Below are 18,060 nucleotides of genomic sequence, written 5' to 3' on the forward strand. Positions count from 1 at the left end.
TACATGTATTGTCTCAATACCGTTCTGGTTTCCATAGGAATGCATTGTGTTAGGTGATTGTGGGTTCCACGTGACATGCTTGTAAGGAGTAGCATTAATGAGCATCTGTACTGTGACAGCATCTCAGGATGGAAATATTCCATTAATTGAGCACCCCAAGCCACTTCAAATGAGCTGAGTAACTATTTGGCTGTCTGTAACATCCATACCAAATATTCATAATTCTGGGATCATTCCCACGCCGGAGGATATTCAAAGTGAAAGAAAAAACCTAATACTGTAGTAATACAGTGTGCGTGTGTGTGTGTGTGTGTGTGTGTGTGTGTGTGTGTGTGTGTGTGTGTGTGTGTGTGTGTGTGTGTGTGTGTGTGTGTGTGTGTGTGGTCTTGTTCTTCTATCCTCGAGGGGACCTGAAATCCCCCAAAGTCCTCATGGGGGCATTTCCCACGTCTCCATGAGAAAAAAGGCTATTTTAAGTTTAGGGGTTAGATTTACGGTTAGGATTATAATTAGAGTTAGAATTAAGGTCAGGGGTTAAGTATAGGGTTAGGCGTTAGGGTTAGGATTATGGGTTAAGATTAGGGTTAAGGCTAGGGAAGATTTGGAATGGAAATCTATTTTAGGTCCCCACGAGGATAGAAAAACAAGTGTGTGTGTGAGAGGGGAGTGTCCATATGGTGATGAATAAAATCATTCTACCTTTTCTATATACAGTATAAGGCAACAAACATGTCAGTCTTAGTCGGAGAGAGCTCAGTATACCACAAACCAATTGGATGAGAAGTCAATATAGAGAATTCTTCATTGTGGTTTAACAAACTGGACTTGCATCCCAGCATCCCATCTGTCCATAGTAGTAGATACTATTGATTTAATATAAGGAGATCAGTGAGCTTTGATCACTGGATGAGCACACTGCAAGGGTATCACAGGTCATGTATGAGAACAGAGAGAGAGAGATGGAGAGATAGTGAGAGAGAGATAGAAAGAGAGATAGAGGGATAGCGATAGAGATGGAGAGAGATAGGGAGAAAGACAGAGCAGGGCCCTTTCCTGTGTGACGCTAGGTGACCTAGAAGTAAATTGACAGAAGGCATCCCCGCCCACTGTGTCTGCAGGGCAACACAGGGCTGCCCGTCTCCCACCTCCTGTGTGAGCTCAGCCAACCTCCCTCAGCAGTCCTACTGTACACACCAGCATTAAATACTTTGGGAACACATTTGAAGGTCTGCTTATTAAGTTCAGAGATCAGTAGAAGCAATAATAATAACAACACAAATCTACATGACTTCATGTCGAATCTAAACTAGTCTGTGCTTGTGTTTGTGAAGACACTTTTCCGTTTCTGGCAGCAAAGAATTCTTAAAGCATGACCCTTTAAGCAGCCGTACACTCACTACCCTGCTGACAAAGCTAGCATAGAGCAGCATAGGCTGGTCCAGCATAGGTGCTGGTGTTACTGGTGACCAGCCTTCACTGTGTTGTCGTGGTGACCAGCCTTCGCTGTGCTTTGCTGTTGACTTGCCTTTGCTGTGTTTTCGTGGTCCCTTCGCTGCGTTTTTGTGGTGACCAGCCTTCGCTGTGCTTTGCTGTTGACCAGCCTTTGCTGTGTTTTTGCCTAGACCAGCATAAGCTGATCCCCAGCAAAACCAGCATCAAGTCACATCATGCTGGCTTGCAAAGTTATGTTTAATTCCTATTGGAATGCAGCCAGAGTGGGGATATCCAATAATTGGAACTTTATTTCACCAAAATATGCATTCAGAATGACTGCCAGGGTTAGAAAGGAAAATAATTGTGACTACCCAAACAATCTAAACTGGATCAACCATTTCAGTAACAGTTGCAATAAGTCCAACTAACAAATTTGATTAGTTTACACGAATGTATGTTATTTATCTTTGTGTACAACAAACAAAAAAGATATTGAAACAAACAATCCTAAAAATCAACTGCAATAGAGCATGCTGGGAAATATGATATTGATGGGCGTGGTCAGACCAGCTTAACAAGTTAGTGTCTGACCATGCTAGATCAGCATAGACCAGCATGGACCCGCTTGGTCACCAGCATAAGCTGGTGTGTGTCCAAAAAACACTGAAGGCTGGTCACCAGTGTCCAAAACACAGTGAAGACACCAGTGACCAAAACACAGAGAAGGCTGGTCACCAGTGTCCAAAACACAGCAAAGACTGGTCACCAGTGTCCAAAACCCAGCGAAAGCTGGTCACCAGTGTCCAAAACACAGTGAAGGCTGGTCACCAGTGTCCAAAACACAGTGAAGACACCAGTGACCAAAACACAGAGAAGGCTGGTCACCAGTGTCCAAAACACAGCAAAGACTGGTCACCAGTGTCCAAAACCCAGCGAAAGCTGGTCACCAGTGTCCAAAACACAGAGAAGGCTGGTCACAAGTGTCCAAAACACAGCGAAGACTGATCACCAGTGTCCAAAACACAGCAAAGACTGGTCACCAGTGTCCAAAACCCAGCGAAAGCTGGTCACCAGTGTCCAAAACACAGAGAAGGCTGGTCACAAGTGTCCAAAACACAGCGAAGACTGATCACCAGTGTCCAAAACATAGTGAAGGCTGGTCACCAGCAAAACCTGCTAGACCATGCTGGTAAACCAGCATAACCAGCTAGACTATGCTAGTCAGACCAGCATCTGACCAGCACTGACCAGCATAGACCAACATGGACCAGAAAATACCAGCATGAAATGTATGCTGTTTTCTTTTCTTCAGCAGGGTGCATGGGATTGGTTCATTTAACTCACTCTTTTTCAGTGGCAGCATCTAGTATTTCTAGGTTTGTGTTCCTCCTCTAGCTCTCAAAGAGTAGGCCAACATCCCCTTGTTATTTATCTTCTAGTTTATTTTTCTCCAACAGCAAGTTGCCTCTAACAGTATGCCTATGAGTAGACTTGGACTGTTGGCCACAGTATACAGCATACCAGAGTTTTAACATTCAAGAGCTTATTTCTTTTTACATTAACCTTGTGGATGTTAGCTAGATAGGCTGCATCTCTGTGCTATTCATCCTTTAACGGTTGTTTGGTCCTGCCATCAGTGAACACCTTAGTGATCGTGACTCTCCCCGCTATGCACAGCGGGTGGAACATATAAAACAGGCCGGGAGCCAGCGTTGATGAAACCAGATTGCTCTCTCTTTTTTCTCTCTCTCTCCTCCGGATCGTTTATTCCCTCCATCCCTCCCTCCTAATGGGTTTCCTCCCGTCATTGTGGATAATTCGTCTTCCAAATAGCCTTGTCAGTCTCCACATTGGGTAAGAGCGCGAGGCGGCCGCAAACCCCCTAAGGCTGGGTTGGGATGTTGGGAACACATCCGGGGCCGTACGACGGAGGAGGAAACGACCTGAGACACAGTCTTTATGAAACAGGTTAGGTTATAGAATCTGAGATTCAGAGATTCACTCCGCAAAGGAGCAGTGGTGTCATGTACTTAAGTAAAAATACTTTAAAGTACTACTTAAGAGTTTTTTGCAGTATCTGTACTTTACCATTTATATTTTTGCCAACTTTTACTTTTACTTCACTACATTCCTAAAGAAAATATTGTACATTTTCCTTGACACCCAAATGTACTCGTTACTCATATCAAGAGAACATCCCTGGTCATCCCTACTGCCTCTGATCTGGCAGACTCATTAAACACAAACGATTCATTTGTAAATTATGTCTGAGTGTTGGAGTGTGCCCCTGGCTATCCGTCAATAAAAAAAGAAAATTGTGCCGTCTGGCTTGCTTAATATAAAGAATTTGAAATGATTTATACTTTTACTTTTCATACTTAAATACATTTTAGCAATTCTATTTACTTTTGATACTTAAATATATTTAAAACCAAATACTTTTGGACTTTTACTCAAGTAGTATTTTACTGGGTGACTTTCACTTTTACTTGAGTCATTTTCTATTAAGGTATCTTTACTTTTACTCAAGTATGACAATTGAGTACTTTTTCCACCACTGCAAAGGAGTGCCAGTATGCATCTTATTTGTATTGTTGGGAGTGAGGAACAAGGATGTGGGGGAGTGAGAATGGACAGTGAGATATACTCACAAGACGAAGTAGTTGAAGTAGTTAATAGAAGTCATGTACTCAATGCGTTTCAGCACATTGAAAGTTGCTCATTATTACTTTAAACAGGATTGTCTCAGTAAATACAGCATTTTTAAAAATTCAATAATCAAAATGATACTAGTTTGCTCTCCACTATCTGGTTAAGGAGTTGCAGGCTTGGTTGTGTGTATAGCCTACGTGGTATATTAGCAGTGTTATTGAACAGGCCCAATACTTTTCCCCCCACCTGAGATAATAATCTGTCTACAACCCCCTTTCCTCTCCTCATATTCCCTCTTCTACTCTATCCTTCACTAAGGATAAAAATAAAATGCCCCCCCTAATTTCATTTCCAATGGGAAAATGAAAAGCACACAGCTGTGAAGACAATAACCTTTGGGAGTCCAATGACACACTGTCTTGCTGTGTAACCTTACGCCTGTTTAAATAGTAGGAAATACTATCTCAAACAGCCATATAGATACTATCCCAAAATGGGAAAACTATACTACTATACTTTTGATGGCATAAAGCAGTGGTTAACAACCTTGGCTCATGTTTGTTATACATTTTCTTGATTCAGATGGTTTCTCCTATTATTTGCATCTTTACCGTAGCAGGCGGAGGACTATGAAAGGAAATCTAAGAGCAGGGACTTCATCTTCTGAATGTAGAGTTGCCTCGGGATGCCCATTTGGAGATATTTCAATAGCTGTTGATCGATGTTCATTTAGCTCGGGATGTTGGTTGGTCCCGGAGGCAACAATCTATGTGCCAGAGGTCTGTCGTGTTGCATGGAAACACACCACACACATGCACACACACATGAACGTACGCAAACACACACACACACACAAGCATGCGCACACACAGGCTAAAATGTTGTACAGTCCTATCAACATATCAGGCAACTGGAGAATCCCTGCATCTATCGAGAGAGAGCGAAAGAGAGAGAAAGACAGAGAGAGAGAGAAAGAGGGAGAGATGAAGAGAAAGACAGTGAAACAGTGGAGAGCGAGAGGAGGGAGACAGATTAAGGGTCATTCCACCACAAGAAGCACAAGAAAGAGGATTTTGACACCCACAAATCTCAGATTGTGCGGAAATCGATTCTGTAGTTAAAAACAAATAAGATTGGCATCCCTGAAACATTATTTTGTTGAAATATAATTTGATCTTTGGACCATAATGAATTGCTTTTATGCACAACTGGCTTGACTTAAGAGGATGACCACACAATTTATTTTCATCATGAGCAAAAGCTATTGGCTTTCTACCTAAAGTGGCAAAGAAAATATTGTGATCCATTTAATTGAGACCAGCAAAATTAATATAAGGGTGTGGCAGTAGCAGGAACAGTGGCACCTAGTGTACAAAACCTGTTACTTTCAAACAAATTTATGAAAAAGAATGCAAGAGACTTCAATGGCAGATTTATCTGAATAGGGAAAAAAACTATCAGAATCACAGGTTACATGGGATGAAGAAGCAATACTCCAAGCCACAGCTCCATACTACTTGTCAGACATAGAGAACTGATACTGTAAACTGGTTGTTGGGGTGGGATTGGCGTGGGGTGTGGGGGGGTCCGTGGGTGGCTTTTTACCATTTTATTGGATTCCTCATGTCTTACTCAATGGTAGGAAGAAGTTTGGTCCAAATCGGATGTTGTGTACTATAATTATTGGATATTACATGAATCCTATCTTTTAAAAGGGCCAATTTGGTTGCAATAAGTTAGCTTAATTAGCTCAAATAAAAATACAACAAAATAATGTTGCAGGAACGCTAATGTTATCTGTTTCTAACTACCAAAACGATTCCTGAACAATCTGAGATGGTGGGTGTCATGTCTTGCTGAAATGACAAGAGAGCGAGTGAGTGAGAGAGGGAAGGAGCAGAGTCATAGCCCCCGAGCCAAGGACAGATTTCTGTGTGAACGACAGAATTTATAAAATATGTTTAGTGGATGCCCTCTCAGCCAAGGCAAGCCCGGGCCTAGGACATCAGTGAGCAAGCAAAGGACAGACAGAAACCTCTGGCTACCATGTACAGTATTTATTTACTTTTAATTTATTTATCGATGCATATACAGACCCATAACTTCGCACACAGACTGATCGTCGATAGCCTTCTTAAATAAAAATCTTTGACGATAAAATAAAGATACATACGTATCTCCTTTCTTTTACATACACATATAGACACTTTGGTGTGCAGCAATGAAACTTACATTAAAAAGTCAAGAAGAGTATGATGAAATTTTTCAAGTCATACATTTTTTCAAGTCAGACCCCATCTATTTTAGTTTTAGGTTTAGTAATAAGATAGGGAAGTTTTCCATCTAAGTGCTGTGGGTTGGATGATGGAGTATTTCGGGTTGTGGTGTCATTGTTGGCGCTCCTTGTCTGCCAGTCTCTTTGCCTTATTCTGGAGGTATCGCATTTTGCCATCCTCAAAACGCCTCTGCTCCCCATCTCCTTCAAGCTGTGGAAAGAGAAAGGTGGCCATTTTTAGTACAGTTTCACCCAGATCAACATACACATACACACACCGTGTCTTTGAGCCACATCCACACTCACTTCTGTCAAGTCTTTTACACCCCTGTCGACACTATTGTTGCGTGGGACTATTTTCTTCAGCTGCGCTGCACTTGGCTGCATCATGGGAAGACATGGTTGCTGGCTGCACAGTGTTAATGAAGCTGCCTGGCAACCTCATGGCAACCTCACGACTAACACAACAATTACAGCAGTGTCAAATATCCTTACATGGCACTGTTTCATCGCTAGGATGTTGCTTCCATCCACTCACAGTGTATAGTGACAGGGACACTATCAACATGTGTGTGTGTGTGTGTGTGTGTGTGTGTGTGTGTGTGTGTGACCTATTTCCCTGCATTCCCTGTCTGCTGTGAACATACACACCAACAAAACCCAAATCCTGTCACTTCACTCAGGCTGGTGCACAAGGCTAGCCAGGGTGACACATTGATGGATGGATGCACCCGTCACACATGCCTCAGTCGTACTGAAGCATATTTCCCCAAACATTTCTAGCATGAGTTCCACTGGAAAATTGTGTGGCTCTGATGTTATGCTCACTACTTATTGGAGCAATTTCAGTATCATTTCTATGTGAAACTGAAGCAATTTCAGTTTGTATAAGCCAGCATAATATCTTATAATAAGGCTTATAATATGTTGTCTCTCCATGTATCAAAATGTTCTCCCGAGTGGCACAGCGGTCTAAGGCACTACATCTCAGTGCTAGAGGCATCACTACAGGCCCTGGTTCGATTTCAGACTGTATCACAACCGTCTGTGATTGGGAGTCCCATAGGGCGGCGCACAATTGGCCCAGCGTCGTCCGGGTTAGTGTTTGGCCGGGGTAGGCTGTCATTGTAAATAAGAATTTGTTCTTAACTGACTTGCCTAGTTAAATAAAGGCTAAATAAAATAAAATATCAAGTTCACTGGTTGTGTAATGAGTGAGTAATGTTGAATAAAATGTGTGGGTTACTATGAAGTTCATAAAGGTGTTACAAAACGTTCATGTCAGGGGTTATAAACAGTTCTAATAATAAATCATCCTATTTCATTTGTAGAGTGCATTTCCCACACTCAATGTGCAAGTTATGAATGCCTATATGCTGTGCACTTCTTTCAAATTGTATCACCTAACTGTTCATGTCACGACACATAGAATCTCACACTGCAAGCTCTGAATACAAATCAATTAACAGCCTGAAACAACCAGTTGCAACCATGGCTGTTGGCACACACACACACACACACACACACACACACACACACACACACACACACACACACACACACACACACACACACACACACACACACACACACACAGACACACACACACACACACACACACCGTGAGTAAAACTGTGCAATTTCCCATGACTCTGCATATTTGGGCACCTGTTGACAGATGGCATCTCAACCTTATGGCACACCGTGGATTCACCACATCCAGCTACAGTGTCCTAGCCATGACAAACCCATCTTCACATAACTATTAATCAGCGGGTGGCGGTGACCTGGGGTGGTCCAGTGGTCAAAGCCGCTGCCCCTGGAACTTATGAATCAGGGCTCACATCACACGGGTTCAAAGCCGACCCATTGCTTTTATTGTACACTTCCTCCTCCTACTTATTCTGTCCCCTGTACTAACTGTCATATCCAATAGACAAGATATAGTCCGGTCCATAGAATTATTACTGACTCAGCTCCCAGGTACCTATCAAATTGAAATGTAAGTGTCTATCTGGTAAGAACACCTTTTTATATACCGGCGCTGTTGAGTGGAACAAACTACCACAGCAACTCAAAGCAACGCCATAACTTCATTTAAAAAGAATGTCAAAAGCTGGCTAATGTTCGAGCAATAGAAAACAACTGTTGATGTCTGTATACAATGCTCCAGGCTATGACAATGTCTTCCTGTTCTTTGTTTTGTTATGTGTTATACAGTGCCAGTCAAAAATTTGGACACACCTACTCATTGAAGGGTTTTTCTTTATTTTTACTATTTTCTACATTGTAGAATAATAGTGAAGACATCAAAACTATGAAATAACACATATGGAATCAAGTTGTAACCAACAAAGTGTTAAACAAATCAAAATATATTTTATATTTGATATTCTTCAAAGTAGCCACCCTTTGCTTTGATGACAGCTTTGCACACTCTTGGCATTCTCTACAACCAACTTAATGAATGGGATGCATTTCGATTAACAGGTATGCCTTGTTAAAAGTGAAGTTGTGGAATTTCTTTCCTTCTTAATGCGTTTGAGCCAATCAGTGTTGTGACAAGGTAGGCGTGGTATACAGAAGATAGCCCTATTTGGTAAAATACCAAGTCCATATTATGGCAAGAACAGCTCAAATAAGCAAAGAGAAACGACAGTCCATCATTACTTTAAGACATGAAGGTCAGTCAATCCGGAAAATGTCAAGAACTTTGAAAGTTTCTTAAAGTGCAGTTGCAAAAACCAACCAGCTCTATGATGAAACTGTCTCTCATGAGGACCGTCACAGGAAAGGAAGACCCAGAGTTACCTCTGCTGCAGAGGAAAAGTTCATTCGAGTTACCAGCACCTCAGAAATTGCAGCCCAAATAAATGCTTCACAGACTTCAAGTAACAGACACATCTCAACATCAACTGTTCAGAGGAGACTGCGTGAATCAGGCCTTTGTGGTCACATTGCTGCAAAGAAACCACTACTAAAGGACACAAATAATAAGAAGAGACTTGCTTGGACCAAGAAACACGAGCAATGGACATTAGACCGGTGGAAATCTGTCCTTTTGGTCTGAGGAGTCCAAATTTGAGATTTTTGGTTCCAACCGTCTTGTCTTTGTGAGACGCAGAGTAGGTGAACGGATGATCTCTGCATGTGTGGTTCTCACCATGAATGGAGGAGGTGTGATTGGGTGAGGGTGCTTTGCTGGTGGCTGTCTGTAATTTATTTAGAATTCAAGGCGCACTTAACCAGCATGGCTACCACAGCATTCTGCAGCGATACGCCATCCCAGCTGGTTTGCGCTTAGTGGGACTATCATTTATTTTTCAACAGGACAATGACCCAAAACACACCTCCAGGCTGTGTAAGGGCTATTTGACCAAGAAGGAGAACGATGGAGTGATGCATCAGATGACCTGGCCTCCACAATCACCCAACCTCAACCCAATTAAAATGGTTTGGAATGAGTTGGACCACAGAGTGAAGGAAAAGCAGCCAACAAGTGCTCAGCATGTGTGGAAACTCCTTCAAGACTGTTGGAAAATTATTCCAGGTGAAGATGGTTGAGAGAATGCCAAGAGTGCGCAAAACTGTCATCAAGGCAAAGGGTGGCTACTTTGAAGAATCTTTGTTTAACACTTTTTTGGTTACTACTTGATTCAATATGTGTTATTTCATCGTTTTGATGTCTTCACTATTATTCTACAATGTAGAAAATAGTAAAAATAAAGAAAAACCCTTCAATGAGTAGGTGTGTCCAAACTTTTGACTGGTACTGTATAACACATAACAAAACAAAGAATAGGAAGACATTGTCATAGCCTGGAGCATTGTATACAGACATCAACAGTTGTTTTCTATTGCTGTGAGTAGGTGTATCTGTCACGTTCCTGACCTGTTTTCCCTTGTTTTGTATTTATTTAGTTTGGTCAGGGCGTGAGTTGGGTGGGTTGTCTATGTGTGATTTTCTATGTTGGGATTTTGTGTTCGGCCTGGTATGATTCTCAATCAGAGGCAGCTGTCAATCGTTGTCCCTGATTGAGAATCATACTTAGGCAGCCTGGGTTTCACGTGTGTTTTGTGGGTGTTTGTCTACCGTGTTAGTGTTTTCACCACACGGTACTGTTTCGGTTTTCTGCACTTCGTTTATTGTTTTGTATTTCAGTGTTCAGTTTCGGTTTTAATAAATCATCATGAGCACGAACCACTCTGCATATTGGTCCGATCCTTCTCGCCTCTCCTCGTCCGATGAGGAGGACGAAATAGACAATCGTTACAGTATCCAAACTTTTGACTGGTACTATATGTGTAATTATCCGCCACCATTGTTGCAACCCCTATTACTATTCTGTTCAACCTCTCTTTCGTATCGTCCGAGATCCCTAAAGATTGGAAAGCTGCCGTGCTCATCCCCCTCTTCAAAGGGGGTGACACTCTAGACCCAAACTGTTACAGACCTATATCCATCCTGCCCTGCCTTTCTAAAGTCTTCGAAAGCCAAGTTAACAAACAAATCACTGACCATTTCGAATCCCACCGTACATTCTCAGCTGTGCAATCCGGTTCCGAGCTGGTCACTGGTGCACCTCAGCCACGTTCAAGGTACTAAACGATATCATAACCGCCATCGATAAAAGACAGTACTGTGCAGTCGTCTTCATCGACCTGGCCAAGGCTTTTGACTCTGTTAATCACCACATTCTTATCGGCAGACTCAACAGCCTTGGTTTCTCAAATGACTGCCTCGCCTGGTTCACCAACTACTTCTCAGATAGATTTCAGTGTGTCAAATCGGAGGGCCTGTTGTCCGGACCTCTGGTAGTCTCTATGCGGGTACCACAGGGTTCAATTCTCGGGCCGACTCTTTTTTCTGTATATATCGATGTCACTCTTGCTGCGGGTGATTCCCTGAGCCACCTCTACGCAGACGACACCATTCTGTAAACATCTGGCCCTTCTTTGGACACTGTCTTAACAAACCTCCAAACGAGCTTCAATGCCATACAACACTCCTTCCGTGGCCTCCAACTGGTCTTAAATGCTAGTGAAACTAAATGCATGCTTTTCAACCGATCATGTCCCGCACTCGCCCGCCCGACTAGCATCACTACTCTGGACGGTTCTGACTTAGAATATGTGGACAACTACAAATACCTAGGTGTCTGGCTAGACTGTAAACTCTCCTTCCAGACTCATATTAAACATCTCCAATCCAAAATTGAATCTAGAATTAGCTTCCTATTTCACAACAAAGCCTCCTTCACTCACGCTGCCAAACATACCCTCGTAAAACTGACTATCCTACCGATCCTCGACTTTGGCGATGTCATCTACAAAATAGCCTCCAACACTCTACTCAGCAAACTGGATGCAGTCTATCACAGTGCCATCCGTTTTGTCACCAAAGCCACATATACCACCAAACACTGCGACATGTATGCTCTCGGCGGCTGGCCCTCGCTACATATTCGGTGCCAGACCCACTGGCTCCAGGTCATCTATAAGTCTTTGCTAGGTAAAGCTCCGCCTTATCTCAGCTCACTGGTCACCATAACAACACCCACCCATAGCACGCGCTCCAGCAGGTATATCTCACTGGTCATCCCCAAAGCCAACACTTCCTTTGGCCGCCTTTTCCTTCCAGTTCTCTGCTGCCAATGACTGGAACGAATTGCAAAAATCACTGAAGCTGGAGACTTATATCTCCCTCACTAACTTTAAGCATCAGCTATCTGAGCAGCTTACTGTTCGCTGCAGCTGTACACAGCACATTTGTAAATAGCCCATCAAATCTACCTACCTCATCCCCCTATTGTTTTTATTTACTTTTTTGCTCTTTTGCACACCAGTATTTCTACTTCACATCATCATCTGCACATCTATCACTCCAGTGTTAATTTGCTAAATTGTAATTACTTCGCTACTATGGCCTATTTATTGCCTTACCTCCTCAAGCCATTTGCACACACTGTATATAGACTTTTTCTATTGTGTTATTGACTGTATGTTTGTTTATTCCATGTGTAACTCTGTGTTGTTGTTTGTGTCGCACTGCTTTGCTTGACCTTGGTCAGGTCGCAGTAGTAAATGAGAACTTGTTCTCAACTGGCCTACCTGGTTAAATAAAGGTGAAAAATTTAAATTAAAGTAACCAAAGTATGGCTAGCAGGCTAGACCTCCTGTGGAGCCTAGGACTACTATGTTTATGTTTGTTAACTTTTGAACCATATATTTAAGAGGACCAACATGGAAATACGTTTTCAAACTTTTTTGTGTGTCACGACTTCCGCCGAAGTCGGTCCCTCTCCTTGTTCGGGCGGCGTTCGGCGGTCGACGTCACCGGCTTTCTAGCTACTGCCGATCCACTTTTCATTTTCCATTTGTTTTGTCTTTGTTTCACACACCTGTTGTCAATCCCACAATCACTTGTTCATTATTTAACCCTCTGTTCCCCACATGGTTTTTGTGAGTGATTGTTTATTGTAATTTCGGTCCGTCTGTGTGTGCTCAAGATGTTAGTTTGTATATTTGTCGTTTTTGAGTAAAGCACGTTTTTTTTAAACTCGTATCTGCTGTCCTGCGCCTGACTCTCTCACCAGCAACACACAGGACTCGTTACATTGTGCCATCCTCGATGATTGAAACGCATTATCCACATGTGGTTGTATTTTGTTTTAAATCGTGAAATAAATCTGTCTATCTATGAAAATATACCAAAAATATGTAGCTCAAGGGTTCTCAACCCTTTCCTTTCTGAGGCCCACTGAGATTCGATAATATTATTATTATACATACAATAATATTCTTTAGAAAAATCTGGGTTGTCTTTAAATCAGGGATAATATTGGTATTCTTAAAAAAAAAACACTATGGGCCGATTGCAGCCATTGGTGGCCAACGTATTTTCTCCAGGTGATCTCTCGTTAAACCATATGAGCTCAAATCCCGCGCACAGCTGATCACAATTGAAACCATTACTGACCACTGTACTACCGCTCTCTAAAGCTTTTAGCGGTGTTAAATTCAACTCCTGCTTTCCTCCAAAATCTTTCAAGAATTTTCGACTTCCACAGGATTCTATTATCTCTGGTATAAATTAAACCTACTCACTGAGCCAGACTAAGCATAGATTTAACCATTCGACAATCATTCTGTGCTACTGAAATCAAATATTTCCTAGTTTACCACGACAAATCTACCTTGGCAATTTACCCTACACATTTTATGAATGGACAACTCATGTTGGTGCACTTACTTTTTAATTTACGCAATTAACATAATCCATAAATAAAAATGTGTCTTAACATTTACATGTACCTACACTTCTAGATTATTTCACACGACTACTGCACCACACACACTGCAAAGGTGAATCTGTATTGCAATAAAGAGGAAAACATGATCCTATATTAGCCAGCAGTTAGTGTAACATGGACATGGTGCATGTCTAAAGCACTCTCTACAACACTGAGGCCATCTGAGAGCTAAAATAAACATTTGTCTTTGCCTCAGCTGTTTTTTTCTTCCAAAGGATGACATCATGTGACCTTGAAGGAACTCCTTCCTGGGTCACTGGCTGTCCTGTTGCTCTGGGCATTGGATGAGTGTGTGTGTGTGTGTGTGTGTGTGTGTGTGTGTGTGTGTGTGTGTGTGTGTGTGTGTGTGTGTGTGTGTGTGTGTGTGTGTGTGTGTGTGTTTGTGTGTGCGTACGTGTGTGTATGCTCGCATGTGTGTGTTTGTGTGTATGTGTGTGTGTGTGTATGTGGAGGGGGAGCAGAGGGCACTAAACAGTTCCCGTCTTGAACAAATTGAATTAAGCTGAAGGGGCAGAGGCTGTGTAGTCAGAGAGACTGCATGGCACACAGCCCAGCTGATTAGGTACTAACAGTTAAGGCAGGGAGGACTTCGGGAATATAACAAACACAACCTTTTGTCAAGACGATGGCTCACCACACATACACATACACCTGGTCCTGTGTGGCTCAGTTGGTAAGTGCATAGCCTTGGCAAAAAGAAGATTGTGGGTTCAATCCCCCAAGGCATCACATACACAAGCTAATAATGTATGAACTCACTCTACAGTAAGGTGTTTTTGATAAGAACGTCTGAGAAGTGGTATATCTTACACACCACATGTCTTCTTGTTATTTGTATTATCTTAAAGCTGTTTGCATGCAGCGGAGGATACAACACTGCACTGTAATTTCTCTACCTCTCCCTCTCTCTCCCTCTCTCTCCCTCGCTCTCTCCCTCCCTCTCTCTCCCTCTCTCTCTCTCTCTCTCTCTCCCCCTCTCTCTCGCTCCCTCTCTCTCCCTCTCTCTCTCTCTCCCCCTCTCTCTCGCTCCCTCTCTCTGGGTTTTATGTCTTTAATTACACACGTAACAAAGGACACTGCAGTTCACAACAGGTATAATGTGGCATTTTGTCTAATGGGAGAAGCCAATTAAAATCTAGATCTGACGGTTGTTAATGAACAAGGTAGCTCATAACAGTCAGAGTGAAATGTGTCTCGCTATTGTTTTGTCATCAGTGAGGAAATGATTATGGAGAGGATGGGAAACTGAGGTGTGAGTGTGTGTGAGACAGAGACAGCGAGAGAGAGAGAGAGAGAGAGAGAGTGTGTGTACATGTTAAACTTTGATTTGATTTGACATGCATCATCGTCCATGTGTGTGTGTGTGTGTGTGTGCATGTCTATGTGAGTGTGTGTGTGCGTGCATGTGTTTGTTGCACCCATTGATGTGCATTTGCATAACTACATGAGACACGCCAGTGCTAGGCTAAATATCCTTTCTGGGTCTCTGCATCGTTTGGTATTCCCTCGGTGGCTTTGTCCTAATCACCAATGATAACGCTGCACCACCATCTCTTTCTACTGTTTAACCCCCACACATGTAGATGTCACGATTAGAAAATTATTCAGTCACAACAATCCTCTTTATAACGTTCAAGCTGCATTTCCCATATTTTTCAGATTATATTCACCTGTTTTATGAACGCTTATAACGGACAGCAATCTGGTCTGGTAGTAAAAGGAGTGGTAAACTGCTAAATGAATGCTGATTGGCTGACAGCCGTGGTATATCAGACCGTATACCACGGGTATGACAAAACAAAACAAAAACTGCTAAAATTACAATGGTAACCATGGTAACTCCGCGTGGCGCCGTGCCTAAGAACAGCCCTTAGCCTTGGTATATTGGCCATATATCACACCCTCTCTGGCCTTATTGCTTAACTATATTCATGTTTTTATAGGACAGACTAAACCACTACTGTGTTGTGGTTTGTATCTTTGTTTAATGCAATCATTACACATCAAGGTTAAATAAAATCAAAAATCAGATCTGGGTTCAAATATTATTTGAAATCATTTCAAATAGTGCTTGAGTGAGCTCGCCTGGCTTAATGAAGGTCTGTTACACATATATTTCACACAACATTTGGACACCTTCTCAGATTCTTTCATAAAATACCCCGACTTTTGAAAGAGAATAGGATTCATTAACAACATCCCTGAATTTTAGACAGTGCTCTCCTCAGCTACGAACTCCAAATACAGGACTATGTGGTCAGCCACAATATCTCCTCTGTCTTGCTTTTCCTTAACTGCCCACGTAGCTGCGCTCATTGAATTTCAATGGCTTCTCAAATCAGCCTCAATACACCATGTTCAGTCAGTTGGAAGCGCTAGACGCGCGGTTCCATTTTACCAGCGCTGCGGGACTTTTTTCCTCTCCCTCTAACTGACCGCTTTCAAAGCAGTTTCCTTCCTTTCAGTTTCCATCCCCCCATCAAATCTGTCGCCTCTGACGTCTCACTTGCAACAGCAAACAAAGAGAATGCTATTCCCTGTGAAAAAGCTTATTGCATTGTCCCAAAACAACAATTTATGTACTAACAGAAAACAACTACATCGCATGAATCACACTTCAGTGGTCCACTCACCTCCCTTTTTTACAGGACACAGCCATTTTTGTTTCAACAGTAGACTTTAAAAATGAGTTCACTACACTATACAGTTGAAGTCGGAAGTTTACATACACCATAGCCAAGTACATTTAAACTCCGTTTTTCAACAATTCCTGACATCTAATCCTAGTAAAAATTCCCTTTCTTAGGTCAGTTAGGATCACCACTTTATTTTAAGAATGTGAAATGTCAGAATAATAGTAGAGAATGATTTATTTCAGCTTTTATTTCTTTCATCACATTCCCAGTGGGTCAGAAGTTTACGTACACTCAATTAGCATTTGGTAGTGTTGGATTCGACATTTTGAACATTGAGATATTAAATAAATGATAGGAAAGAAGTATAGAATCAAAGGAGAATCCAAGGAGAAAGAGACTGGGCCTCTGTAGAAAGACAGATAGCTGTGGAATGTGTTGGGGGATGGGAGCAGAGCACCGTGTTGATACAGGGGAGACAGATGGACATCTGTGGATTAGATGAAGGAGGGGTTGAGATCAGGGGGTGAGGACAGATTCCCGTAAGGGAGTAATACGGGTTTGATATCCTGTTACCCTCTTTCTGTTGAACCATAAGATGTAAGGACTGGAGAGAAGGCGTGTCTTAAGTAGGATGTATATAACTGTGACGAAGATAAATGTTTTGGTGTCTGAATACAGCTGTACAGAACCTTTGGGAATAATTAAACTTGGTTAAAGGTTAAAGGTTCTCTAGTGTCCGTGAGTAATTTATTCTGAAAAATAAGAACCTAACAGTAGCATTGCCTTTAAATTGTTTAACTTGGGTCAAACGTTTCGGGTAGCCTTCCACAAGCTTCCCACAATAAGTTGGGTGAATTTTGGCCCATTCCTCCTGACAGAGCTGGTGTAACTGAGTCAGGTTTGTAGGTCTCCTTGCTCGCACACGCTTTTTCAGTTCTGCCCACAAATGTTCTATGGGATTGAGGTCAGGGCTTTGTGATGGCCACTCAAATACCTTGACTTTGTTGTCCTTAAGCCATTTTGCCACAACTTTGGAAGTATGCTTGGGGTCATTGTCCATTTGGAAGACCCATTTGCAACCAAGCTTTAGCTTCCTGACTGATGTCTTGAGATGTTGCTTCAATATATCCACATCATTTTCCTCCCTCATGATGCCATCTATTTTGTGACGTGCACCAGTCCCTCCTGCAGCAAAGCACCCCCACATGATGCTGGGATGGTGTTCTTCGGCTTGCAAGCCTCCCCCGTTTTCCTTCAAACATAACGATGGTCATTATGGCCAAACAGTTCCATTTTTGTTTCATCAGACCAGAGGACATTTCTCCCGAAAGTACAATCTTTGTCCCCATGTGCAGTTGCAAACCGTAGTCTGGCATTTTTATGTTGGTTTTGGAGCAGTGGCTTCTTCCTTGCTGAGCAGTCTTTCAGGTTATGTCGATATAGGACTCGTTTTACTGTGATATACAGTATATATACTTTTGTACCGGTTAACTCCAGCATCTTCACAAGGTCCTTTGCTGTTGTTCTGGGATTGATTTGCACTTTTCGGACCAAAGTACGTTCATCTCTAGGAGACAGAACGCGTCTCCTTCCTGAGCGGTATGACGGCTGCGTGGTCCCATGGCGTTTATACTTGCGTACTATTGTTTGTACAGATGAACGTGGTACTTTCAGGCATTTGGAAATTGCTCCCAAGGATGAACCAGACTTGTGGAGGTCTACAATTTTTTTTCTGAGGTCTTGGCTGATT

The 18,060-nt window shown here is 42.3% G+C and overlaps 1 protein-coding gene across 5 annotated transcripts in view; it reads right to left on the reverse strand.

Annotated features, from left to right (window-relative positions):
* Positions 1–6,128: 6,128 nt before the first annotated feature.
* acot7 (acyl-CoA thioesterase 7) overlaps positions 6,129–18,060 on the reverse strand; it is a 72,275-nt gene continuing 60,343 nt past the window's right edge. For all 5 annotated transcript variants that reach the window (XM_039008438.1, XM_039008437.1, XM_039008434.1 and 2 more), the window contains one exon: positions 6,129–6,572. In XM_039008438.1, coding sequence (XP_038864366.1) covers positions 6,474–6,572 — 99 coding nt within the window. In that variant the 3' untranslated portion in view covers positions 6,129–6,473. The remainder of the gene's footprint in view (positions 6,573–18,060) is intronic.

This window comes from Salvelinus namaycush, chromosome 14 (genome assembly GCF_016432855.1).
Source record: "Salvelinus namaycush isolate Seneca chromosome 14, SaNama_1.0, whole genome shotgun sequence".
Classification (NCBI taxonomy): Eukaryota; Metazoa; Chordata; class Actinopteri; order Salmoniformes; family Salmonidae; genus Salvelinus; species Salvelinus namaycush.